The sequence below is a fragment of the Cyprinodon variegatus genome, unplaced genomic scaffold (genome assembly GCF_000732505.1).
Source record: "Cyprinodon variegatus isolate N-32 unplaced genomic scaffold, C_variegatus-1.0 Scaffold1477, whole genome shotgun sequence".
Classification (NCBI taxonomy): domain Eukaryota; kingdom Metazoa; phylum Chordata; class Actinopteri; order Cyprinodontiformes; family Cyprinodontidae; genus Cyprinodon; species Cyprinodon variegatus.
This window is the reverse complement of record NW_015151930.1, coordinates 105450-131952: the sequence shown is the minus strand read 5'-3', so window position 1 is coordinate 131952 and position 26503 is coordinate 105450. Positions and strand designations below refer to the sequence as shown.

The window sequence follows — 26503 nt, the reverse complement described above, 5'->3', positions numbered from 1 at the left end:
TACTATACAGCAGGTATAGTATTTATTTAAATACTGCAGTATATAAGAAGCAAATTCATAGTGTATTCCAGAAAAAAAGGTATCTGACATTTCAGCAAAACACTGCACATCATAGTAGCATCAGTTCACCTTTAAAACACTGAATCTGCTGAGTGTTATTACTGTTTTTTTAGCGTCTCCTTCTCGCCCCCCTTCCAAAAAACTTAACTTAAACCTTCCCAAAACCAAAAAAAGCCGCCTTAATAAAAAGATGCACATACACTTTTTTATGTGCAAGCCCTTGCATCTGCCTCCTCACCTAAAAGCTCATGGCAGTACGAAGAAAGCTGTTAAGAAACATCAATTCCAGCTTAATATTACAGATAAAACTGAGCTGGCAGTCGCATCATAACACTGACTCCCTCATCTAGTTTTAAACATGGTTGATATTGGGCTAAAATGCTTCCCTAATTCCTTTTTTATGTTAACTGAAATGACAGGATCGAACCATGCAATAAAACAACTACACCAGTAGTCTGACAAGTTTTTCACAGAAAAACAAAACGGACTGATGCTCTGTGTGTCCAATGAGGTTTATAATACTATGATGTCCCCGGTGCAGCGCTCACAGCAGTTGAAGGTTATGTTCTCATAGCGGGTATAAGGATGAAACCTGCCGATGCTCTTCTTACTGTTTAGAAAGTTTGGAGAGGGGGATTCACAGAGAGGAGGTTCTTCCTTGTTTTCTGAACAAGAAATTGGATTCAACACCTTCAACACCTAAGAGTGAAGAAAATGTAAAGAAATCAGTTGTTGGATTCTAAAACTAGCAATTTTAAGGAAAGAAAAGATATGTGAAACTGCTACCTTCTCAGCCATCTTCTCTGCTGGCGTGCTGCAGAGCTGCTCTGCTGGTGCACCGCTGCTCTTCCCCGTGTTGCTTTTAGTGTCGTTTTTGCCCAATAGATGGGAGTTAATGGCGTCTGCTAGCTTGTGATTGGCTGCAGCCAGCTCACCGAAGCTAAGCGGCTGTGCACTGGGGTAGTATGTCTGTTGTCTGCCCCACTGCAAGGACACCAGGAGCTGTTCCAGGGATCTGAATACACACAGAACAAAGGTCGATTAAACTCAATAATTACTCATAACATGACCTAAACAAAAGCTTTGAATTTTTTGACTTTTTTAATCTCTTTATTTGCTGTGACGGATCAGTTTTCCGTGCAAACAGCTCATCCAAATAAAGTGGGCGTGTGGAGCACATAAAAATAAAATAAAATATAAATCAGTTTCTCATCGAAATAGAGAATTAGAATCACAAAGAAAAATCCCCACAGAAAGCAAAATATGGAGAAGAACCAGTGCCTAAAAGCTGACCATTAAAACTATTGAAATAAAAATACAGTTTTTTTTTTTTGTTTTTTTTACTCCAGGAGGATCAAACCCACTGTTTCTTATTATAAAGTTGAGCTTTTAAACTTAAACAATTAATGCAGACTTACAGAGTAACGTGCCTCAAAATATGATGGAAAGACCCTTAATCAAAAGTAAACTTTAAATCTTCCACTGTTTTCCAAGCAAAGATGGAAATGTGCCTCATGTTTGTGTGATAAGGAGCATAAACTGCATAGAAATCATCTAAGAGTTCCATTATTCTCTGAAGAACACATGGTGATGATTTGTTTTCTACAAGGTGTGGACCGCCACGATTAATCATAAATGGCTGCATTAAGTTGCACATGATTCTAAAGGAATGACAGGTTTGGCCCTCATAGAGTCTGTTTCCAGATTCCTCTTGCTGCTCACTGTTGCCATGGTTACCTTAAAACACAGTGGGTTCCTAGTATTTTAATAAGAAGGAAGGAAGGGTGTTCCAGATGGTACTTTCAGGTTTAATGTGAATGAAAATGTTATAAAGAAATGTACACAGAAACATGCGGAAATAAGGATTCATACATCAGACTTTTTAGCTTTTTAGGAAAGCAGAGGGGTTCCACAAAATACCAAATCATGAGATTTAATCCTGCTTTAAAATAAATACTGCTTTTAAAAGGAAATGGCATCTTTACACTTTTATTTGATAACAGTGATAACAGAAAAAACACCGGCGTCCAAACCTCGGTGTCCTAAATGGTAGATATGTTTTACCCACTGGCGTTCAACTAAAGCGTTACGATCTAAAGCATTCTTTAATGTTACTGCCTGAGCTTGGTGACAGCTTCCTGTTCCATTAGTGTGAGGGAAGGCCATCGCAAAAGCTGAGGTTGTAGTTATACCCTATAACACCATCAAGGGCACTCAGTTCAGCAGTGAGCAGGGAAAGAGAGAGTAGCCACTGATTGGGAAAGGCCCTTAGGCTATGACAGTGGTAGTTTCACCTGTGGCTGAGCACCATGTCCCTGGAGAACTCCTCCCTCTCCAGTAGCAGGTCCTGAATTGCTCCTTGGGCCTCCCTGATTTGCCTCTGTAGAGCTGCTCTGGCGTTTGTCAGTTCCTCTGCCATGACTCTGGTGAGGCAACATTTATTTAAACCAATGTGAAAATGGAGCTTATGTTCTAAGAGAAATACTTTTCAGATTGTTTTTTTTTTTTCCCATTCCTACCAACAAAGACAAAATCAAGTGGAGCGTGTCCCACCTGCTGGCCAGGAACTTGCTCCTCCAGACATCACACTGGATACTCATGCGTTCCAGCTGCTCTGCAGTGTGCGCAAGACTTCGGCCTAAAGCCTCGTTCTCCAAGATGAGCTGGTTTTTCTCCCGCGCAAGGCGCTCAAACTGGTACTGAAGGTCATCACCCATGGATGCTACCAACAGTTTCTTAAGTTCACGGTTCACCTGGCAGAGAATAAAGGAAAGTATTTAATGTAGATCAAAATCTACATTCACAAGCATAATACATACATAACTATGGTAAATTCTGTAAACAAGAACAAGCCTTGAAAATTAAAGATGTTGCAGAGTATTTGAACCTTACATAATATTTTTCTAAATATTCTAACACATTTAACTGAGAAATCTGTCTGGTTTTATTTGATTTGTACCTCTGTCTGCACACGGAGCTGATTGGAAAGCCCTTCTTTGTCCTGCAGAAGCCGGCGTTCAGAGTTCTGCAGCTTCTCCAGCTGCCCTCTCCAGTCCTCCACCAACAGAGGAGGGCCCTGCTCTTCGGCCTGCTGTCCCTCGTCTTTCCCTTCAGACGTCGCCACTCGGCCGCTCCGAGAGATAGCAGCTCGCGGCACAATGATCCTAACAGCTTCCACTTCTGTACATGCCTCTCTCTGGACTTTTCCCAGATGAAGCACCCCAAGAGGCTGTGGGGCAGTGGGATGTGCGACATGCGTAGGTTTTGGGTTGTGCTTTGGGCTAGCTACTTTGAGGAGAGGAAGTTCAGGTAAAAGCGTCGGCGGGGCATCTGTGATGACTTCAAGTATGGCTGGTGGCTTTTCAGTTTCCATCCCATCGCCTGCTCCTCGAATAGGCCCGACGGCAGAACCTTGAAAAACAAAAAAGTAAGTATGTCGGCTCATCTCAGTAACAGATGTATAAACAATTCCATTAAAAAAATTGAAAACTTGTGTAAACTAAATGTGAAAAATAAAAAAGCAGAAGATTCTTGGCTTTTGTTGCAAGAGGTGAGAATGGAGAGAAAAACTATGATTTGCAGAGAAAACGTTGTTGTAATGGTTGTAGCTTTTAGCATTTTATTTCTTACTGTACTGAAAGATGATTTGAAACTAGTTAAATCCTCAATCAGGCGGTCAGATTAGTGTAGAGATTTGGGCCTTATCATATTCAGCCAACCCAAACAAAACTAATTACTTGGACAAACATTGGTCAATAAAAACATACTAAATTGTTCACAATGTCCAGCTTTAGAAAACATTTAACAATTGTGGCCTCCTTGGTAAAATGATGACATCATCTGTATGGTTATTTTAGTACAAACAGGAGAATAAACTAACAAACTACCAACCTCCTCCAACAGCAACAGCAGCCATGGTGGCGCAGACGGGACTTTATTTATAGCCTGGCGGTTCTTCAAGCTGTGATAATAAACAGGAGATAAAGCGATTATTCAGCAACAACGGAAATATTGTTTGTTTACGAATCAAGTTACCGTCCGTCAGTGATCACCTTTTATCAGCTGAGAGCTGATAAGGTCACTACGTAGCAACACTTAGCCGTTTGGCTAGCTGTTGACTAAGATAACTCACTTTGTCAGCAAAACTATAGCATCGAACACTCATAAAGTAAGATCACGTTGAACAAAATCGGTTCCAATTGACTGTGAGAAAAAATTCTTAGAATTTAAATATTAAATATTTGTTTACATACCACGGAAAGATGTAGTACACCTCCCCCCTCAGTTAAAACGAAGCTGTTAGCTCCATAGATATAGCTCTGCTACCCGGACATGGTTGGCTTTTCACAACAGCACTTTCGGGTTTTTGTGTTTCCTAGGCTGGACTTTCAGGCTAAACTTCCGGTCAAAAAAATAATAATAATAAACGATACACCCCAAAATGTAGCGTCACAATTTATCTTCATAACACCTTTAAAAATGTATTGCTGTTTTTTGTGTGTGTTTTTGTTGATTTTTTTTTTGTAAACAAGGCTACGTAGGATAGCGGAACCTTTGAATATTGACTGGGTTGCATTACGGAATTAAGAAGCGCTACAAAAACATCCCAGTTACCACATTTCTTTTGTCTCATTCATTTGTTTAATTTTCTAAGGTCCTGGTTAGACTTTCCTCGGTGTTTATATTGAGTTGTTATCATGGGAGTTCATGGACTTTGGAGACTCCTGGAGAGCACAGGGAAACCAATCAACCCCGAGACTCTGGAAGGAAAGATCCTCGCTGTCGGTATCCTAAACTTTGTTATTGTTTCTTGTTATTAAGATGTCCCGTATTTACCTGCGAATTGCATGAATGAATCGCTACCAATGTTGAGTCACCCAAAGCACCTTAACCAGTCTGTCTCAGATATCAGCATATGGCTGAACCAGGCAGTGAAAGGGGTGAGGGACCGTGAAGGCAACAGCGTCCAGAACGCCCACCTCCTCACTCTGTTCAACCGCATCTGTAAATTACTGTTCTTCCGAATAAGGCCAGTGTTTGTGTTTGATGGAGATGCTCCCATGTTGAAGAAGCAGACCCTGGTGAGAGCAGCAGAGGTGATCACTGTAAGGATGCGATGCTCACCTGGTTTAATAACATGGAGTCTTTCCTGTGCAGGCTCTGAGGAGGCAGAGGAAAGAGGAGCTGACCAGTCAGTCCAAACAGACCAATGAGAAACTTCTGAGGACGTTCCTGAAGAGACATGCAATCAAAGCTGCACTTGGAGATCATAGGTGAGCAGCAGTGGGAAAAGTTTTCACAGAAATCTGCTGAAGTCGAATCTGAAATATTCCTCACTTCTGTCCCCCACTGCAGTAAGGAGCCTTTACCCAGCCTTTCTAGTGTGAGGAGAAATGAAGTGGATGACATGTACGTCCTACCCGCCCTGCCACCTGCAGAGGAGAAGGAAAAAAGCAGGTCAGAGTCAAGAAATGTTTCCTCCAACCAGTACTCGAGTTGAGGGGGGATGGCATCCACCTTCTTAAAAAAAAAAATCTTAAAATCATCCCCCCATACATTCCCCTGTGACATTTTATTAATGAATGTGTAAAATTTCTACTATATATTAACACTAATGGCAATAATATTGCCCTTTCAACATTTGGTGGGCTTTGGGTTTACGAGTGGCCTGAGCAAAATAAATCAAATCACAACTATGAAGCTGATCCCATTGGGAAATGAGTCCCTAACTATGTAGGGGCTGTGATAGCCATGCCAGTCCAGGGACTGACTGCAGTTCTACTGTAAGGTGCCTTGGTCAAGGTCAATGACCAACATCCCGACATGTAACAACCATACCATGCATAGTGCTTTAGGTTAATAGAATATGTTAATTAAGCTATGTATGCTTCCAAAATAGTAAAAAAACAATCCACTGTACTTTGTTTGTAAATTTCCCAAACTTGTTTTGGCTGAAGAAAAAGCACTTTTTCGGCTACTATATAAAGCTTCTAACTCAACGCTGTTTCTGAGCTTTTGAATTGAAAGAGCTTCCTGTAATGGGAATAAAAACATCTTCAAACTCTTTATTTTTATTTTATTTTTTTCGGGGGGTGGGGGGGGGTATGACTGTGAATCAAAATGAATTCCACCAACCCCCTTCTTTCAAAAATTTGCTCTGAGACATTTGGGTTTTGATGTGACAGACCAACACACCAAGCATAGTTGTATAGTAATAGAAAAGTGACCCATGGTTTTTGGCAATTTGTTATGTGACCCATTTACTTTTATACCCCTTAAATGTAGTGGAGCCGTTGGAAGACGTCACCTATTGCACCTCTGGTTTATCGTTTAATGTAAATTTCAGTTTTCTAAAGCACTGTGTTTATTATCAATGAAATGACATTTTACTCATGCACAGGTGTCAGATTTGAAATTAAATCTAATAGGTGTAATTATGAGTGTAACTTATATAAATAAATAGAATAGAAAATCCCTTTATTGTCCCACAATGGGGAAATTCTGGTGTTTACAGCAGCAAAAAGATTATAGTGCACCTGGAGAATAAATAACCAATATACAGCTATGGAAATTTTTACAGTAATGGACATTTGAAAATAGCAGCAACATCAGAGATGTGCAAAATGACAGCAGCATGTTATTGTACTGACTAAGATAGAAACAGCAAAATCAGTATAAATGTAACAACTTATTGAGGTTGTTGGGAACAATGATGGTTATAAAGTCTTACAGCTGCTGGGAGGAAGGATCTGCGATAACGCTCCCTGATTTATTTAGGATGCAGCAATCTCTGACTGAAGGAGCTCTCCAGTTCTGCAACAGCTTCATGCACGGGGTGGGAAACAATAGTCCAACAGAGATGTTAATTTAGGTAGTATCTTTTTGTTTCCCACCTCCTGCACTCAGTCCAGAGGGCATAATATCGCAAAGCTGAATGGATGATATACAGAAACGGGACGATCATGAAGGCAATCTTTAGGTCATATAGCGGTGTGTATTTTAACCTTCATTAAAGAGGAATTTTATTTTTTTTTCTGCAGCTCAGGTGAAGATGAGGAGGGGAAAGACGGTGAGGAAACGGCTGACAGCTTCCAAACGTATGAGGTATGAATGAGTGTGTGGAGTTTTGAATCTTATACATTCAGTTTAGTCTAAATTGACATTTGCGTGTCACATGACAGAGAGGCAAATAAGCTCAGTTTATTTCCTCTAAATCAAATTCATTTCAGTTCAACACTGTCGTATAGGTAAAGGTAGAGGCAATTACATCCGATGATATCATGGAAATAATAATGATGTCTAAATTATGTCTAAAATCACTTTAAAGTGAAGAATTGGCATGAAATCATAGAAGTTCCTCTTAGGAAAAACTTTAAGGAAAAATCAAATCTGGCAGTATAGAGAGGTGATAATTAACCCATAAAAGGCCACATCCAGGAAAAAGAGACAAAAGAACTGAGTCTGGAATACTTTCTGATGTTAATGAACAGAGGTAATGGCAGCAGTCATTTCAAATCATGCATAATAGGAGAACTGATGGAAGAATTAGCAGAAATTTGTTCATTATTTATCTGTGTTCTAGTTTCAGAAATGTTTGGGATACTAAAAATGCACATTTTGAATTAAAACACTTGGAAACAAATAAAGTGTAATAAAACAGTTATACGAAACACAACATTTTTAAAGTTTGGGGGAAATAAGTTTCTAACTTTTAATTTAGCAGCAGTAATTTGTTCCAAACGCTTGAGAGATGTTTGTTTTTTTAGGCTTTAAAAGTGAAAAACACTGTCCTTTCTATCTATTTAAACAATAGATGCTTTGCATAAGGATGTTTGTTAGTGACAAGGCTAGATGATTAAAAAAAAAGCCTTTAGGTATAATTTCTTTGGTTTTTTTTTTTTTTTGTTTTTTTTTTCTAAGATTTCACCAAACTTGAGATTATTAAAAAAATTGAGGAGGACTCAATGAAAAAGGGGCTTCAACTACATTTTCTTTCTAATTTGTTTGTCATCTCCCAAATATATTTAATTCCTAAGATTTCCGTGTGCCTAAATGTTTTGTGTAAACTCTTCCTTGATGACTCAGTTTCATGAAGAGCTATATGAGGACCCAAACTCGGTGGACATCAACTCTGAGGATTTCGCCAACCTGCCTCCAGAGATGAAACACGAGATCCTAAAAGAGATGAAAGAATTCTGTAAAAGACGGCGCACCATGTTTACCAAACCTCCTGAGGTACGTCACAGTCTGCTACACGCTCCACTCCTCTTTTCAGCGCCAACTTCAATCTTACCTTTCCTCCTCTTTTAGCGTTCCAGAGACTTTTCGCAGTTCCAGCTGGCCGGCCTGCTGCAGAGGAACCGACTGAACCAGCGTCTGGAGGGCGTTGAGAAGGAGATGTGCCAGCGTAGCGCCGGCAGCGCCCCGCAGCTCGGCCAGCAGGACGGAGATCAGCAGAATCACAGCGTGGAGTCAAACCGGCTGCTTTCAGAAGACCACTCACACTATATACTAATCAAAGGTGAGGCAGATTAAGCATCTGGTTTATGATTAGTCTCTTATGAGAATATTAATTGCTAACATGGCTTATTTAATGTTTGATTAAAAGTACAGCACATTTTTACTAAATAACAATTTTGCTCACATTGAAATATCGTAAGTCATGTCGACTTCAAAGGTTCCCAATCCAGCCTTAGATTTGGTTATTATTTTGATTTTCTGCTGTTAATTTTATGTACAATTCAGATCTTTACTTTCTATGCATGCAGGCTCTAAAAAGAACGAACCAACCTCAGAAAGCCGACCTGCGGCTGCACCCTGGTCTGGCAGCTCCCTGACGGGCTGCAGAAAGAGGAACGCTGACAAACCGGAGCCCCTTTGGCGACCCGTCACTGGAGATGAAGACGATGAGAAAGATGAAGTAAGAGCAACCTGCTCTGAAGTTTCCCCCCCTACCGTGTCGAAACCATCTCCACCGTCGCCTCGGACACTCAAGGCAATTCAGGCTGCTATGAGCGACAGCTCGGAGGAAGAGGACCCAGATAAAAAGGATGGAAGAGTGTCTCCACGCACACTCCTAGCAATCCAGCAAGCATTAACTGAAGAGGAGAATGAAGCTAGTGTCTCAGTGTCCACACTACAGACATGTCTCCCGCGTCCTGTGGGAGCAGTGGAGAGCAGCAGCTCTGAGGAGGAAGAGGAGACGGGGCCTTCGCTGAAGGAGGGCTTGGACTTTGCTCAAAACACCGCACACCAATGTTTACAAATGGATGATAGTTTACTTGGCAGTAGCTCAGAGGATGAGATGGAGGAAGTGATCGGACAGAGAAATAAAGCTATTCGTTCTGCAGCACTTGGAAAAAGTTCCAAAACAGAGAAGGAGTCAGAGGAGGAAGCAAATAAACAAAACGAGCCGGAGCAGAAAGAGACTGAGCGCGAGTTATGTGTTTCTGCATCCGGTCAGGAGCCATCCATCGCCCCGCCAAGCGCTGAGGCTGAGGACAGCGCTCTGGATAAGAGGAGGGATCCCCTCACTGAAGGCCCCGAGGAACCCAAGAGAGTTGAACTGAAGTCAGAGAAGAGTGAGGAAAGTGATTCTGAAGGTAAAGTTAGACACAATTCTTGACACCACTATTTCATTTATCAGCAAATTTAAAGTTTCTGTTTTCCACAGAGAGCTTCATTGAGGTGCCCGAGGAGGAATCTAAACAGGAGGACACAACAGATTCATCAGGAGAAAAAAAGTTTTTAGAGGCGGTCCAGAAAGATGAGACGAAAAAGGAAGAAGAGTCGGAGGGTCGTTTGACAGAGGTTCCTGATAAAACAGCTCTGGGTTCAGACAAGGAGGAGGAAACCGAGGTTAAAGATCAGGAGAAGCAGCTGAAGGATGAGGATGACGAAGGATCTACAACAACAGCAGCAAACGATGAATGGGAAGAACTCGACATGGTTAGTATCCCCCCAAAAACTAAACACATCTGTTTTTTTTTTCATCTCTTGATAACCTGGGTTTTTCTTCGTTTTGGCATTTAATATTTTTTCTTTTTATTTTACGTTTTCTGCTACTATACCACTACAATGATTAATTTTTTTTTCTTTAAACGGATGTTTTGCATGAAGAATTTTATTAGATTCAATTATCCAGAACCAAGATATTACGGTACTAATTCAGTTAATGTTAAAACTCTTTTCTTTCTAAAGCAAACCTTAAAGGTATAATGGAGGATTTTAGTGAATATTAGAAAAGACCTCTCCAATAAAAAAAAAAGCACATGCACAACCCTGTACCCACCCCCAAAAGGAAACGCCTATTAAACGCGTCCGATGGGACGAAGCCCATTTCTCCTCGTGCACGCTCTGTTTAAAAGTTGCTGTTTGCATCACTCATACAAGCTTACTGTCCAAAAGATTTTCAATTTTTCCTCTATGTCAGACTCAACACCGGTAAGTGAAAATGGGGACAAGCACGTAGGAAGGCCTTACGTAAACATATCACCAGACTGATTGACGCTTAGGAGGACCACTTATTTTGATGATCCACCCGGAAAAAGGACATCATCCACTATACCTTTAAGGGACGTCATGACCCTTTAATTTTAAGTGAAGGCACCCATCTATAAGTCGTGTTGTGTTTTTTGTTTTTGTTGTTCTTCAGGAGGAGCTGGGGGCTCTGGAGAGCTCCCTGCAGCTGGAGCAGAGCAACCTGCGGGAGCAAAAACAGCAGCAGGAGCGAATGGCGAACACAGTGACGGGGCAGATGTACCTGGAAAGCCAGGTGAGCTAAACCAGATGTAGAATTGGATCGGAGAGGAGAAAATCTGCCTTCAGTGATCTGAAAAGAACATGGATGTTTTTTTCTTTTTTAAAGCTGAGGACATCTGATAAATTGCAGCAGGTGCAGGACCTCTGGGGGGAGAGTTTATTCCTCTGTGCTGCATTTGCCAAAATATGCAGCCTGATTTGTGTGTGCGGTGTTTGCTCTGCGTAGCAGAACGCTTGTATCTGTATGTACGATCAGCAGTTGCCTGTATGTTCTAGATCATAAAATCAGCGCTAGTGTTTCCCTGTCAGAGTGCTGGATCTGCATTAATCTTTTCAGCTGTTTGGATAATGAGCTGCTAAGAGTGCAGGGATTTCTCACATGACAACAGAAATAAGAATATTTTCCCCAGGGGAAAAACATGCTGTAATGTTAAGAGCACACCCTGAAGGGTTTGGATCAATAGTGACAGCAACATTAACAGATCAGATGACCATAAAAAAAAAAAAACTGTCACAAGATGGAAAATAAATAAATGGAGATATATAGATAGACAGGCGGACAGAGATATGTATGTTGGTATATAGATATATATATATGTAGATGTATATGTGTTATTTAAGTTTTTTATTTTATTCATATTTTTTCATTCATATTTGAAGATAATTGCGGAAAGAAGCTACAATTTCTTACATGGTAAAGCATTATTTTTTTGTAATTTATTAATATATGCCAACGAAAACATAAACTATTTGATCTAAATGTTAAATGGTAATCCCTGCATTTCAGGTAAATTTAATGTTTTTATTTGAATTTTACCTCACCTATCTAATTTGTTAATGCAGTGAATGTTGTCGTTAGATAACACCCAGTTTCTATTAGTCATAGAAGTATTTGCCCCTATAAACTCATGTCTGTCTTTAAATCAAGGAGCTGCTGCGACTGTTCGGCGTGCCGTTTCTGGTGGCTCCGATGGAGGCAGAGGCTCAGTGTGCAGCCCTGGACCGCGCCGACCAGACGCATGGGACCATCACAGACGACTCTGACGTTTGGCTGTTCGGAGGACGACACGTTTACAAAAACTTCTTCAGCCAGAACAAATATGTCGAGCACTACCAGTACAGTGATCTCCAGACTCAGTTAGGTCAGTGGTCTCAGTTCAGGTAGAGAATTGGTAAACATGCAGCAGAGAAGACATTGTACCTACTGGGTGAAGGTTTTGTTTTGGTAAAGGAGTTAATCTTAATAGATTAGCTTTTCTCTCAGGTCTGGACAGGACAAAAATGATCAATCTGGCTTACCTGCTTGGAAGCGACTACACAGAGGGCGTGCCAGGTGTTGGGTATGTGACTGGCATGGAGATACTGAATGAGTTTCCAGGGCCAGGATTGGAGCCGCTCATGCAGCTCAGGTTTGTTTTTGTTTTTTGTATCCCACTCAGCAGTTAAGACTAACCAAAATATAGCTCTGCCCGTGTTAATTAATGAAAAAATATTGAAATTATTTAAATCCCTGCAGAAATTGGTGGTCTGAGGCTCAGGAGAAAAAGCGTCTGTCAGATGATCCCAGAGACACGAAAGTGAAGAAGAAACTGAGGGAACTGAAACTCAATCCTGGTTTCCCCAACCCGGCGGTGGCTCAGGCTTACCTTCAGCCTGCTGTTGACCAATCAGAGGCCTCCTTCAGTTGGGGGCGCCCACAGCTTGACATGATCAAAGAATATCCTCCATTCTCTGTTTGTGTAAGAGTTGGATCAGAAAATGTATTTAGTAAGCTACCACCTCAAAATCTGAATTGTCAAAATTCTTACTTATTTACATTTTCATTTGTTGTTTTATATTTAATGTTTACCATAGATTAGAATATGACCTGAATACTAAGCTCCAACTGCTGCTCCTCTATGTATTTCTGTTCCTTTTTGTGTTTTTATAAATGTAACAGTTTCCTTGACCAGTTGCTTAGATTCTGTCTGAGTCGTTTTGGCTGGAGCAGCAGGAAGACGGAGGAGACGCTGCAACCTGTGATCAAACAGCTCAACTCCCAGCAGGTAACAGAGAGTGGTCAGCAGCTCTGATGGCGGTACAGTCATATCTAATTGGTTTATCGTACCTTGGTAGCATGACTATAGCCGCTCAAGTGAGATTACATCAAACCTCATAAGAAATGAATAATGATAATAATATTATAATAATACATTCTATTTATAATTCATTTTACATTTCAAAATAAAATAAAAGTGCTACAATAAGGGGTTAAAAAAGTTCACAAAGTATAATAAAAAATAACACCATAAAATTAAATTGAAAACTATAAGTATTAAGCACCGTTTGAAAAGAGTAATGTTTTCAGCTGCTTTTTGAACACCTCCACAGATTGTGGGGCCCTCAGAGTCTCTGTGCAGGCAGTAGGCAGAGTTGGAGGAGCAGAGGCTTCATGGGTTGATGTGTGCTTTAAGGAGATCACTGAGGTAGGCAGGGGCAGTTCCATGTACGCACTGATGGGTGAGGAGACAGATTTTGTAATGGATTCTGTGTTGAGCAGGCAGCCAGTGGAGTGAATTCAAGACCGGAGTGATATGATTGTATTTACGCCTCCTCGTCAGGACCTTTTGCAGGCTCCTGCCAGTGATCCTGACGAGGAGGGCAATGCAGTAATCCAACCTAGAGGGGATAAAAGCATGGATTAACTTCTCAGAATCCAGTTGGGAGAAGGAAAGACGAAGTTTGGCAATGTTTTTAAGATGAAGGAAGGAGACCCTACAAAGGTGGCGGATATGGGTATCAAATGTGAGATTTGAGTTAACTTTTTTCATAAGAAACTAAACAAAACTACTTTAAGAAAGCTGTATTATAACTTCTGACATTACAACTAGAACGAAATAATTAAACTGTTTAAATGTTTTATAAAATTAGCTGGATAAAAAACTATTTTGTTAAATTGTTTCTCTGGTAAAGCTGGAGTCCTTAGCTAGGATTCATTCTGCTAATGAGTAGATCAGAATCTGCTCTTAAAACAGAAGCTTAAAGTGATTGAAGTGGCAGGAAGGTTGAAAAAAGTGAAATAAACATTTTTCAAAAGCTGTAATTTAGTGCAGTGTTAACAGGTTTTTTTCAGTCTTTTAATGTTATTTTTTTTAAGGTTGGTTTGTATTTATTCAAATTGAATCAGATAAACCTCTCTTTGCATAGAAAAATATTATTTTCATACTTTACAATTTTTGTTTGAGTATTTGTGTTTTAACATCCCTCAACTATTGTTTTCCATTCAGCAAAATTTGTTTAATGCATTATACATTTACTGTAAATGTGTGGGTATTGTATGGAAAAAAATCCATTTGTACTTCTTGGATAAAAAATAAAAAAATATTTAGAATTCATCAATTCTGCTATTTTGTACCTCTGGACTTTGATAAAAAGCTGAAATAGGAGAGAAAAAAGACTACTTCCATAACTTAAAAAAAAATAATAATAATAAGAAAGACCATTTGATTAATAAAACTGGCTTATATATTCACTGATATTTCCAGTATTTTTATCTTGGTTAAAGTTAATGCCCTGCTTTTGTCTCTTATTGTTTTCAATGCAGACTCAACTCCGAATTGACTCATTCTTCCGCTTGGAGCAACAGGAGAAGCAGGCGATCCGCAGCCAGCGACTCCGCCGAGCCGTCACCTGCCTGAAGAGAAAGGAGAGGGAAGGAGGGGAGGGAGAAAGTAGTGAAGAAGAAGAAATGTCTTCCCCATCCAAATCCAAGAAAGGAGAGAAAGAACTAAAGACCTCAGATGGACAGGAAGAAGATGAGGGCCATGTGACAGGGGGAGGTTTCCTAGTCCCAGAGTCAAAAGCAGAATCTCCTCTTACGTCCCTTAGGGATGTCTGCAGTACGGGACAGGAATCCTTCATAGCAACTGGTCATCAGACCAGTAAAAAACTACCTCAGAAGCCCAGGAGGAAAAGTAGCAGCAGCAGCTCCTCTGGTGAGGACAGTGACGAAGGCAGGGATGTTACCATGGTTACAGCCCGGTCTGTGTTCGACGGCAACAGACGAGGCCGTGGAGGAAAACGCACCAGAGGAAGAGGAAAGAAGCTTTAAAATGTGCCTAAACTCTTGATATCAAATGTGAAATTAGCTTGAAAGTTTTAAAAATAAATTCTGAACAGAAAGTTTTCTGTAATATGCATTATGTGTTGTATGTTTTTTGTTGTTTTTTTAATAAACACTGAAGATGCTGAGAATATTTTTTACCTCCTCTGATATGTCTGTATAAGAAGATTGCCTGTCTGCATTAAAACTTTGTAACTTTTCCCTAAGTATGTCTCACAGGTCATTTCATACTCTGCAACATTAGGAACAGTTGCACATCCAATGTGTCTTAATACCTTTTCCTCATCATTTCTATCCCTTTGACAATCAGATACGCTTTGTGTAACAAAAAAAAAACAACATATTGTTTAAGCATAATTAACCAGTGGTTCCATAAAAATTGGAGATATTATTTTGTTCAATATTTCATTCAGTCTGTAAATAACCCCTCCTCCCTGTTTTTCCTGTCCATCAGCAGGGCAGCTGCTGTTGTCAGTCAACGCCCTGCTTCAGAGGGGGGCATTAAGCTTGACCGGAGGGAGACAGAAATATGTGCAGGATCCAAGGCTCGGCATGGGATTGTTGGACAAGAACTTTTTAAACACTGTGTGTAACCTAAAACCATAGAGGGTTAGAAATAACGTCCCGTCTGAGATCAGCATCCACAGTGACCCACATCTGAAAGAGCTTCACCTTTGACAGCAAGGCTCATACGCAGTAACATGTCCTGTTTAAGCCATGCTTCTCCTCCTGCAGACACGGACACCCAGCAGCCTAAAGTCGCAGAGGACTCCAGCACCAAACAAGGCGGTGAGAATTTCAATTTATACTTAGAGCCTTTCATATATTAACTCTATAGATTCCTACTTTAATACTGTAGCTTTAAGAAGCAGATCCCATTTCTTTCTGGAGGTGCTGTTGTGCTGCAGCTGGGCTTCTCCACAGTCATCACTGATGACAGCAAGAAGTGGGGACTTGAAAGGGTTTAAATCCGGCCAATGAAAACAGTCCCCAAGCCTGGCATTGTTACAGTGGGCTTTCCTGACCTTTTATCTAAACCAGCATTGCATAACTAAAGTTGTGGTTTGGATGCTCTCATGTCAGCGCCTGCATGCAGCCAGTGTGACTCACAGTCCTTACCTGTGATCGAGAAGGAAAATAAAAAACACATAAGTTTTCTTGATTAAATATTCTTATTGAAGGGTAACAGTCACAGTAAAATATGAAAGAGAAAAACATAGATGATACAGAGAATTCTTCCCATCAGATAGTTTTTGGTATGGTGTTACTACTTTATGTTAGAGGGGACAAGATTTATCCTTTGAGCATCACACAATGCTACGAAAATTAAATATAGATTTTTTTTTAGATTTGGTTTGCTTCTAACAATAAACATAAATGTATTATTGTTTTTTTTTTATTACAGATGACACAAGTAGATAAAAAAAACTTATAGGTGTATTTCTTTCAAACATTTTATTCAACAGCATTGTAAAAAATGACATACATTCACTCTCAACCAGTCTCCTTTAATTTGATAGCCCGACATAAAGTTCATCCACCAACCTTGGATATGAAAACATGTGAAAAGGTTGAATGTATTCATAGATAAGGAAAACTTCATCTGTTCTTTATCTCCAAGAACAGATGGAAATAAAGAGTGTGAGACGGCTGAACAGGATGTTACACAGTTTGGGCTAAAAAAGACTTTACCACAAAGCAACAGATCTGAATGTGTAAAAAGTCCTTCCCAGAGACTTACTGGTAAATAAACAGGTTTTTTTGTGAATACATTTTTTTTAAAGTGTGAAATAAAAGCTTTACAGAAGATCTATACTATTTTTGAAAATTCTGGCTTCAGTAGATTTTAGTCATTGTTAAAGTGATTATCTGTACTGTAAATGTCCTGCTTTGTTTGACCGTTAGCATAAGGATTTACCTCTTTGCTTTCAGTTTTGTTTCTCTCTGGAGCATTATTATATGACAATAATGATTTAGTGCAAATCCTTCTTTTTTTTGTTTTTTTTTAGATGTTATTCCCGTTGATGCAGAGCTGGCTAAAGCCATCATGTCTCGCCGTTTCCACCCGTCAGCCATCGGTCCTGAGACGTGGGAGGGATACATCTTCTCTGATCTGGAGATACGGATCAAAGAATCCACAGACCTCTATGGAGCTGTCCTCTGGCCCTCGGTGCGTTCTTATGTTTAGTGACCTGAAATATTAGGAGACGCCATGAGAAACTTTGTTTTTTTTACCAAAGGATAGGTTCATATGTTGATGATTAATTAGTATTATTTTTTTTCTCCTAAACGGAAAATGATTCAATCAAAGCTAATCATAAAATATAGTGTGGAGAAAAGCGTTGTGCATCATACTGCCAAGCAGCTAGTCCACCTGTTGCCATTTCTTAGTTTCTGCCAGCTCTTGGTGGATTAGCTTGTATGATTTGGTCAGGTTGTAGGGTCCAGTTTCTCTGTATTCATTTTAGAGATGATCTGAGGCATTGATTTGGCTGGCTCATACTGCAGCAAAGAATCCCCTTACCATGAAATGACCTCCTCCATGCTTCACAGTTTGCATCCTGCAGTGCTGCGTTTTGTTTAAATCAAACATGTCCTCTGTTTATTTAAATTTTAGACTCATCCATTTAAAAAAAATAAATCATGATCCAGGACTTTATTCCTTTAGTCTGTGTCCCATATTTTTTCTGATCATTCTCCAACAGGCAATGGTGCTGTGCCACTTCCTGGAAACCAACCAGGACAAATACAACTTGGAGCATAAAAATGTGATTGAACTGGGAGCCGGAACTGGGCTTGTCACCATTGTATCCAGTCTGTTAGGTACATGCATATAGATCCTGTGATTTTCAGGCATATAATCATACGTTTGTGAAGTTTAATTGGGAGTATTTTATTTTTCCTGGCACTTCTTGTTTTCTCTCAGGTGCTAAAGTGACATCCACGGACCTGCCAGATGTTCTGGGTAATCTCCAGTACAATGTAACACGCAATACAAAGGGCAGATGCAAATATATCCCTCTGGTATGTTTTGTGTGGAAGAAAGTCTTAATTTAAATAAGTTGAATAACTCAAGGTTAATTAACTGGGTTTAGGAAAAACAGAGCAATGTAAAATCCCATAAAATTAACAGATATTTTATGTTTTCAAAGTAGAAACATTTTTGTTTTTCTTGATGTCTTTAATTGGCACGATCTCTCACTCTTTAACGGCAAATACATTTCAACATATCTCCAAAGAATGTAATTTGAGCTGAAGACCCATAAGTTGTTTACTGCCTTCCTAATCGACCAGTGTAACCTCTCTCTCCAGGTCACCGAGCTCATCTGGGGTCAGAATGTGGCTGAACGTTTCCCGCGTGCAACACATTGTTTTGACTACATTCTGGCAGCTGACGTGGTTTACGCGCACCCTTACCTGGATGAGCTCATGGACACGTTCGACTACCTTTGTCAAGACAGCACTCAGATACTTTGGGCCATGCGTTTCAGGCTGGACCCTGAGAACAGCTTTGTGGATCGCTTCCAGCAGCGGTTCAACCTCGAGGAGCTGTATGACCTGCCGAGTCTTAGCATTAAACTGTACCGAGCCTGGAGGAAGATCAAGAGGACCAAAGAGGCTGCTGCATGAGCTGAAGAACAGAGGATGGCTACCATAAATCTGTGCCAACTCAAACTCTCATTAAGAGTCATCTAAAGCATGGTTTTGGGCTTTAACCTAGTTGTCCTCTTCCCATAAAATTCCGCTCTGATTCATTGTTTACAATGCTCTCAACAAACAGCTATCCTATGGTAGAAATGAAACGAACTTGTCCAGCTGGTTGGTTTGTTAGACTTAAAAAAAAACTTTTTTAAAGTTTAGACATTCTTAATTCAATTAAATTCTACAATGTTGTATGTTGCCGTGTGTATTTTTTATGGATTCATCCTAATGTGTTTTTTATCTTTAAAAATAAGCCTCAGTGAGCGTTGAGTTTCTGTCTTGGCAAATCCTTTGCATTGAAACGAGATTTTTTTTTTTACCAAATTGTTTTGACCGATAATCTTGCTAATTAATTCAAGGTGACCTTGCATACCTGACTGCTTAAGATCAAACTAACGACTCGCAGGACCATCCATCCCTCTCTTTATGCAATTACAGCACTTTTTCCAGGTTTTTAATTAAGAGCAGTCACAGACCATCAAACTACCACCACAGTTTGTTCTTTTTGTTTTGTTTTTTAAATATTGAGCAGATTCTGAAAGAGTTGAAGTAAATAAATGAAGAAAGCCATGGATAAAAAGCCAATATGGTATCACCACTGTACCATCCTTGAAAAATAAAAAACTATGAGTATTTTTTATAGTTTTACTAATCTTTCTTTCCTTAAATTGATTGAGAAATTAATTAATGATTCAACACCTGAGCCACTAAGTGGGTACGTTTCTAACCCATACCTCTGTAACCCTCTACCACTCTTTCTGTACTTCCCTCTATCTCTTTCCTGTCACCACTGATTCTGACCAGGAATTTTCCTCTCGAGAAGTTATTGTCATATTGTTGATAACTGTAACATTGCGTTTACTTTGTAAGGCGCTTTAGATAAAAGATTCTGCTAAATGCATAAACATAAGTACATTTGTTTAGAGACAAAGCATCCTCCAGGTTACTAGAAGTTGCTCAAACCATGACTTTAAAATACGTTTTGGACAGACGGCCTTCGCTGTTAAAGACTCTAGAGCTCATTACCATCTGATGTCAAAACGGTGGCTGATTTTAAAATGTTTGTTACCAAACAAAAAACTAGTTATTGACCAATCCAAATTGTACTCAGTTTAAATTTTTTTTAAGTAAGTAATAGTCATACAATATGAGATTTATGTTCTACATTTTTATCCTTTTTTAATTCTTTGAACATGAAGTTGTGTTTGTAAATTCTATTGTACATAATAGCCCAACCAGGGTTGCTGCTAAAGTAACTTGAACACCACAAAATTCAAAATTTATGTGGAGTATTTAAGTGACTTTTTTCACTACGTTAGTTTGCATTATTCCGTCAAATAAAGATAAAATGGAATGAAACATGCTTCAACTGGCATAAAAATAGATAAGGCAGATTAAATAAAAACACTTAACTGTTTTCCAATCAAATTTTCTGCATTTATCTCCGGATTTAATGTAGGATAGGATAATTTGGTATGTTATTCCTTGATTTAGTTTTAACTGACACGTGTAGAGCATATTGCATTAAAGTTTTCTATCTAAGCAAAACCAGCTGATCGCTTGTACATTCTGTACTTGTGTATGCTTCCAATACATTCATATTGTGGGTGAACGTCGACATAAATGTTTAAAAGGTTGTGGTATTCTCTCAAATATAACTTCTTTCTAACTTTTTGTAAACAAGCTGTCTAAAGACCTATGGCAGGCACTCCTAATTGCTTATTTCAAAAAAGCATACCCACCATGGTTTTAACTTTAAGATTAGCTTTTGAATCAACCCCTCAGTGTAAAACTGCAAATATTGCTTGTTTTGAATTTTTTTGCCTTTAAACCAGACTGACAGCTTTATAAGGTTGGCTTTGTGTCAGTCTAAGTTTTTTCATTTCTAAAACTGTTTATGTCTTAAAGCGTTTTAAGCACCCTGTGCACACTTAAAATCAGCAACTCAATTTCCGCTGGGCAGCTGGACCTGCTTAAGACGATGACCTTTTAAAAATCATCTCTGCAAAGCAAAATTGCCTGCAATGTTATTGGTGAAATCTAGATGTGTGACGTGTGAATATGCAACATCTTGGATCAATCATTTTAAGACTCATTTATACAAAAGTCTTTCAGTGAATGTTATGTTTGTATGTTTTCATAGAATGATTAAATTGTTAAAAGTCAGAAATCACATGCTCAGCAGTTTTAGGGGCACAGAGTAAACACCAAACCTTTAGTTCTCCTTTAATGGCAGCATGGTTGCTGCTAAAGTAACTTGAACACCACAGCAGGACTAATTTCCTCCATATCCTGGAAACTCACCAGTTAGTTTGACTACATGGGAAGGAGCAAGTTTGAGTCAGCTTGCTATAAATGTGACCCATTAAATTTGATACTTCAATCGTTCCAAATCCCCCGAGCTTTTCAGGGTCGTTTTCTGTCGCTTCATTCCTGGTGGTTCTGGTGGATGCATGTCAACCAAGCTGTGTTAAAGAGATGGATTAAAGGGAAGCAGGTTATTTAAGCTGTCAGGCAGTAAATACCTCTGCCTTTGTCAAGACAAATAAATACCCAACAGCTGAAGTCTGCATGTAGCCTTATGGGAATATCTATTAACTTTATTACTCTTTTGACAACCTGCTAATACAAAAAAAAAAAAAAAAAAGAAACTCCTTCAAAGACTAGAGTTCATTTTCTGTCTGTCATCAGGCAAAAAAAGCCATTTCTTGAAGAACTAAGCCTGATTAACAAAATAAGTGACTTTATAGCTATGAACTTTAAAAAAAGCAAATGAGAAGAGCAAAATTCTGGGATTTGAAATCTGTAGATGACAATTCCTGACCCTGGGAGTAGACGTCAGACGTTGTTGACACTGGAGCCCCCTTATTTTCTCCACAGCTTGATACGTGCGGGATGCATTCCAGCCTGATCCTCTTACCCCCCATCTCTGCTGAAGCAATTGAGGCCATTGCTGGAAAAGCGAGCAAGCCACATGAAGGCATCCCAGAGTACGTGACTAATTTTAAATAGACTGTTTGTTTTCACCAACTGCCCCACCCGAGTTTTAGAGCTCTTTTGCGGAAAAAAGAACCCAAACTATTTACTAATAGTGATTTTTGTGACACCAGAAACAGTATTTTTTCTTGCCTTAAAAAGTAACCATCGATATTACTGTCTGTCAGTTAATTGTTTTAAAATATGCATAGTGGGTTTGATGAATGTTTTCCAGGATTTAAGAGTTTAGTAAACAATGCACCATTTATCAGGTTACCTTTTAATCGTGACATATTCAGCACATGTCCATTCTCAGACTTTGCATATGGGTGTCAAACAGAGTGAACAGTGATAACACACACATTCATCCGCTCCCTGCCAAGATACCACCACGCCAAACAGAAATCATATCCTTGGTTTTGCTACAGACTAAAACCCATCCTATGTTTTCCTTTAGGTGTAATAGACCAAGTAAACGCAGTAATATTGTCACATTAGCATCATGTTTTAGATCTGTTTGAACCTAATTTATTATTTCCTCTTTTCCTATCACATTAAGGACCCCTTCCTGCTCATCTGCAGATGGACCACCAACAAATAGCAGCTGAAGCAAAGCTTACCAAACTTACTATGGCTTAGTTTCTTCTTCCATTTGGCTCCTCCTCCATCTCTTTTTTGTTTGTGCATTTGAACCTTTGTGCCCCCTACCAAGCCTTGTGTTTATTCCTAATGAGCACAGCTCTAAAAATATCCCTCTGCCCTTGTAATGATGATGGGAGTGTCCTGCTGGATGCTGAGGGTCTATAACATCGCCTTCCAAGGTGTCCAGACACAGTTGGGGCTTTTTAAATGGGAATTAAAGCCACATCGGCTCAAAACTAACAGGTAAGAAAGACGTTTCTTTAAACTTTTAAACAAAACGTGGTCTATCTATCTTATCTATCTTTTTTGCTTAATATAAGTAAAGGCATAAGTGATCATTAGAAATTGAAATTAAATGAAAACTACCTTCTTCCCAACATCATGAAGTACTTCAACATGGAAGGTTCGCCATTTGTGGAAGATACAGGGGGTGAACATGAAAAGGAGAAAGATGAGGCTGAAGAAAAGGAAGAAGAAAACAAAGGTAACTTTTAACCATTGCAGTATCAATGTTAGGATTACTCATCAATGCTTTTGAAACTACCATATTTATTTCTTTAAGATGATCCACAAACGAAATTAACTGAGGGAAAGCAACAAAAACTGGCCACCTGGGGTCCATGTTTTTATAACAGAGTGGGCAAAGAGGTGTACAACTACGTCGGCCATGAGATAGTCATCGAAGAGGGTCTGGACTCATATGCAGGCATGATATGGCCCGGGGTGAGTGGTGCTGGTTGTGACATTTGTAGAAAAATCCTTGTGTAGCAGTATCATTTCAGCCATGCTTCTCTTTAGAAAGAACATTCAACTTTAGGGGCGCTCATGAAAGACATATCCTTTAAACTTGTTCTAATTCAACCACTAAATGTTCATTTTAGACTCGGATGATTTGATACACTTTCAAGCATGAGGGTTTGAAATATTCAGAAACATTTTGATTTAAATTACATCAATTAGATTTCCTTTTCTATGCACATGATGGAAGTATTCTAGGCAAAATTCTACACTTCTCACTTTTTGTTTCTATTCTTTCTATTGGGGTTTTTCACGCAAATCAACCCTGAGCTAGTAGCAAATCCTCTCAACTCCCAACCCTAACCAACTGCAATGTGGGAATCACTATAGATGCACAACGAAATTGCAGATTCTGTGTGCAAATCTACATTTAGTTACATGGGATCCTTTCAGTATGTTCAAATATTTTAGTATTAACATTGTTCTTGTGGGAAAATCACTGTTGAAAACAAACTGCTGACACACATCTGACACATTCAATGATGAAAACTGACAGATGACTGACATTATGAAACTTTTTTGTGAACATAATAAGCGGTTTGCATACTGACAATGAGGATATTGTTGTTTCCCCAAGGCTTTAGCTCTCTGCCACTACCTGGATACTCATCGGGATCAACTGAATCTCACTGACAAAGCTGTGCTGGAAATCGGAGCAGGAACTGGCCTTGTGTCTGTGGTCGCGGCACTCCTCGGTGTGTGAGAGTATACGAATCTGTCAGCAGATTCTTAAACAGCAGCGATTTTATTCCTTTATGCTTTTGATTGTTGGTTTATGTTTCAGGTAGCTGGGTCACAGCTACAGACCTTCCAGAGGTTTTGAACAACACCAGAGTAAATCTGAGCAGGAACACCAGGGGCCGCTGCAGACACACACCTCAGGTGGCCCCTCTGACCTGGGGCTACGACCTGGAGCACACCTACCCTCCACCTGTTTACAGGTACGACTACGTGTTGGCAGCCGACGTCGTTTACCATCACGACTTCCTGGACGAGCTCTTGGTCACTATGAAGCATTTCTGCAAACCCGGAACAACGCTGATCTGGGCCAACAAGGTCAGGTTTGAGACTGATCTGGTGTTCACTGAGAACTTTGAAAAAGCTTTTCACACAAGTTTACTGACTGAAGAAGGGGACATGAAGATATTCATGGCAACAAGTAGGGAAGGAGATTTTGAAATGGATCAGAAGCTCGAAATCAAAGATCTGTTGGGAGAAGTGGATGCGAAGACTGGAGAGGAAGAAAGCTGTGATGACAAACTGTACTGTGCCTGTCAGGAGGTGGGGTCTGATAGACTGGAAGATAGTGGAGAACAGGAGGTAGAAGAAGAAAAAAAGCTCAAAAGTGAGGAAGAGGAAACGGTGACCTCAGAAGACAGTAAAACTGATGAACAGAAGGAGATTGTTGAAAGCATTTCTGGTGAGCTATTTGCCAGTGCAAATCAGTCATTCATCCATCAAAAGATATGCCAGGGCTGTTTGCATATTATAAATGTTTAACAAAGTGTACTCACCAAAACCTCCATGAAAACAATGTCTTGGCTTGCATAGAGCGCCTGTAGCTTAAAAGAAATAGTAGTACATAGAGGGAATGTATTCATGTTTTGAGCTGTTGGGTGTTTGTTTTGGTTGCTAATCTTTCTCTTCTCTACTGGAAGAAATACGTGCTCATTTGCCAGCAGACTCTAAAGTGCAAAAAACAGCTTTAATGAGATTGGCAGGACTGCTGTGACATAAATCTGAGATGCAAGTGAAAGCCAAAACTAGTGAAGCCAAAGCATAACTTTCCTGAGATAGCACAGAGGACTAAGGTGCTGGACCTTGTGGTGCAGAGTGTCTGACCTTTAAAGGAAGATAGTTTCTTTCTTCTTAGAATCTTGCTTATTTGTCGTTCCAATTATGTAAAACAAGTTGCATGCATTGCTTGTAGTTGCCCATATCAAGCTTTTGATTCAACATTTTATGTATTGTGTTTGCTAACCAAGTTACAGCAAATGTCTGTTGGTCCCTGCAGAGCAGGAGCATCTGAACCAGACAGCCGTACGGCGGAACTGGGCTCCAAGCATCATATGCCGCCCTGACAAAGACATCTACCACTACGTAGGACAGGACATCGTCATATATGAGTCTATTGATTCATTCGGAGCAATGATGTGGCCAGCTGTGAGTCTTTCTGTGCACACTTTGTTTTTTTAAGTTAGGAAAAAGTCTGCATAACCTTTATTGACTTAACCAGATCAACCATTTTGTTTTGGGTCTTTCTTCATGTTTTTTTAGGCACTGGCTTTGTGCTCCTACCTTGAAAACAACAAACACACAGTGGACCTGCAGGGAAAAGAGGTGCTGGAACTAGGAGCAGGAACTGGATTGGTAGCCATAGTGGCCAGTTTACTGGGTGAGCAGTCACTATGGACATTTAATCAGAAATTGACTCAGAAAAAAACATAATGATTTGACCAGAAATAAATGGAAAAATAATTAGGTAGTAATTATTCCTGAAGTGGAAGACTTAATAAGCTGGTATTTTTGGTTGGGTTGCCCCCCATCCAAAAAGGATACTCCCTTCAGCATGTTCCTGGTCTGACAGTGGCAAACTCTGAGGTATCAGACTTATTTCCTGTGCAGGAAACCCATTCCAGATGCTTCTATGCTGGTTGATCCTCAACTGGTGATCCATATCTCATTGCCATAATCAAGAATGCAAAGAAGACTCTACGTTTCCTAAATCAGAAACTATCTTCTCCAAAACTATGCCTTAAGCTCATCTCCATGAACAACACAAACAGCATTAGTGACAAGGAGCAGTCCTTGCCACATTTACTGGAAACAAGCCCAACCTTAGGCCAGAAAGAAGCCCCAGCTGTTTGCTTTGGTCATAAATAGACAGTAGAGCTTTAAAGGCCTTCTTGGTATCCCATTCTTCCAAAGTTACTCCTAAAAATGTCTTGGAGCATCCAAGTATATGCCAGGTCCACCGAATACATGTGGACTGCACAATCGAAGTGCCTCAAAAGCTTCCCAGACATGATCATTATAAAATTTACAGGGCAAGGTTACAAAAACGACATTAAAGAAAGCCTATTTTGGTCATTTTTTAAAAAGTAGGTAATAATGTTAGCAGCATCATGACCTTTTGCAAATAAACAGTTTTGTTTTTTTCTGTCTCTCTCCTATGTTCAGGAGCTTCGGTCACAGCCACAGACCTTCCAGAGGTGTTAGGTAACCTCCGAGCCAACTTGATGAGGAACACCAGGGGCCGCTGCAGACACACACCTCAGGTGGCCTCTCTGACCTGGGGCTACGATATGGAGCACGCCTACCCTTCACCTGTCTGCAGGTACGACTACGTGTTGGCAGCCGACGTCGTTTACCATCACGACTTCCTGGATGAGCTCTTGGTCACTATGAAGCATTTCTGCAAACCCGGAACAACACTGATCTGGGCCAACAAGGTCAGGTTTG

The 26503-nt window shown here is 39.9% G+C and overlaps 4 protein-coding genes across 6 annotated transcripts in view; 3 read left to right on the top strand and 1 right to left on the bottom strand.

The window, feature by feature from the left end:
- Positions 1 to 199: 199 nt before the first annotated feature.
- Positions 200 to 5203, bottom strand: blzf1 (basic leucine zipper nuclear factor 1). 3 transcript variants are annotated; one of them, XM_015403304.1, is made up of 7 exons: positions 5185 to 5203; positions 3952 to 4021; positions 3020 to 3471; positions 2614 to 2813; positions 2355 to 2483; positions 847 to 1075; positions 200 to 759 (listed from the first exon to the last, which is right to left on the bottom strand). In XM_015403304.1, exons 2-7 carry the CDS (start codon positions 3974 to 3976, stop codon positions 574 to 576), a joined length of 1221 nt encoding a protein of 406 aa, XP_015258790.1. In that variant the 5' UTR covers positions 3977 to 4021; positions 5185 to 5203; the 3' UTR covers positions 200 to 573. The 3 variants fall into 3 exon arrangements, with proteins under 3 accessions (XP_015258790.1, XP_015258788.1, XP_015258789.1); XM_015403302.1 differs by lacking the exon at positions 5185 to 5203 and adding an exon at positions 4314 to 4373; XM_015403303.1 differs by lacking the exon at positions 5185 to 5203 and adding an exon at positions 4113 to 4188.
- ercc5 (excision repair cross-complementation group 5) lies at positions 4525 to 15120 on the top strand. Its single transcript, XM_015403301.1, has 15 exons — positions 4525 to 4845; positions 4966 to 5141; positions 5218 to 5333; positions 5416 to 5517; positions 7101 to 7164; positions 8146 to 8295; positions 8371 to 8581; positions 8829 to 9662; positions 9734 to 10008; positions 10715 to 10834; positions 11750 to 11963; positions 12086 to 12230; positions 12338 to 12540; positions 12784 to 12866; positions 14405 to 15120. Exons 1-15 carry the CDS (start codon positions 4758 to 4760, stop codon positions 14909 to 14911), a joined length of 3288 nt encoding a protein of 1095 aa, XP_015258787.1. The 5' UTR covers positions 4525 to 4757; the 3' UTR covers positions 14912 to 15120.
- Positions 15121 to 15409: 289 nt separating this feature from the next.
- Positions 15410 to 19192, top strand: LOC107103561 (protein-lysine methyltransferase METTL21E-like). The gene is made up of 5 exons (XM_015403298.1): positions 15410 to 15712; positions 16933 to 17093; positions 17629 to 17746; positions 17850 to 17947; positions 18236 to 19192. Exons 1-5 carry the CDS (start codon positions 15625 to 15627, stop codon positions 18551 to 18553), a joined length of 783 nt encoding a protein of 260 aa, XP_015258784.1. The 5' UTR covers positions 15410 to 15624; the 3' UTR covers positions 18554 to 19192.
- A 3196-nt stretch (positions 19193 to 22388) lies between these two features.
- Positions 22389 to 26503, top strand: part of LOC107103558 — a 7004-nt gene continuing 2889 nt past the window's right edge. The window contains exons 1-8 of the mRNA XM_015403296.1: positions 22389 to 22486; positions 22631 to 22727; positions 22806 to 22966; positions 23619 to 23736; positions 23826 to 24461; positions 25056 to 25204; positions 25319 to 25436; positions 26222 to 26498. Coding sequence (XP_015258782.1) covers positions 22640 to 22727; positions 22806 to 22966; positions 23619 to 23736; positions 23826 to 24461; positions 25056 to 25204; positions 25319 to 25436; positions 26222 to 26498 — 1547 coding nt within the window. The 5' untranslated portion in view covers positions 22389 to 22486; positions 22631 to 22639. The remainder of the gene's footprint in view (positions 22487 to 22630; positions 22728 to 22805; positions 22967 to 23618; positions 23737 to 23825; positions 24462 to 25055; positions 25205 to 25318; positions 25437 to 26221; positions 26499 to 26503) is intronic.

Excerpts from the sequence above, each read along its gene's own strand:
- blzf1 (XM_015403304.1), bottom strand. The coding sequence starts at position 3,976 with ATGGCTGCTGTTGCTGTTGGAGGAG. Across the intron at positions 3,472-3,951 it reads TGCTGTTGCTGTTGGAGGAG|GTTCTGCCGTCGGGCCTATT; the intron begins GTTGGTAGTTTG and ends TTGTTTTTCAAG. Across the intron at positions 760-846 it reads CAGAGAAGATGGCTGAGAAG|GTGTTGAAGGTGTTGAATCC; the intron begins GTAGCAGTTTCA and ends CTTCACTCTTAG.
- ercc5 (XM_015403301.1), top strand. The coding sequence starts at position 4,758 with ATGGGAGTTCATGGACTTTGGAGACTCCTGGAGAGCACAGGGAAACCA. Across the intron at positions 4,846-4,965 it reads AGGAAAGATCCTCGCTGTCG|ATATCAGCATATGGCTGAAC; the intron begins GTATCCTAAACT and ends AGTCTGTCTCAG. Across the intron at positions 9,663-9,733 it reads TGAGGAAAGTGATTCTGAAG|AGAGCTTCATTGAGGTGCCC; the intron begins GTAAAGTTAGAC and ends TGTTTTCCACAG.
- LOC107103561 (XM_015403298.1), top strand. The coding sequence starts at position 15,625 with ATGTCCTGTTTAAGCCATGCTTCTCCTCCTGCAGACACGGACACCCAG. Across the intron at positions 15,713-16,932 it reads CTCCAGCACCAAACAAGGCG|ATGTTATTCCCGTTGATGCA; the intron begins GTGAGAATTTCA and ends GTTTTTTTTTAG. Across the intron at positions 17,948-18,235 it reads GATGCAAATATATCCCTCTG|GTCACCGAGCTCATCTGGGG; the intron begins GTATGTTTTGTG and ends CTCTCTCTCCAG.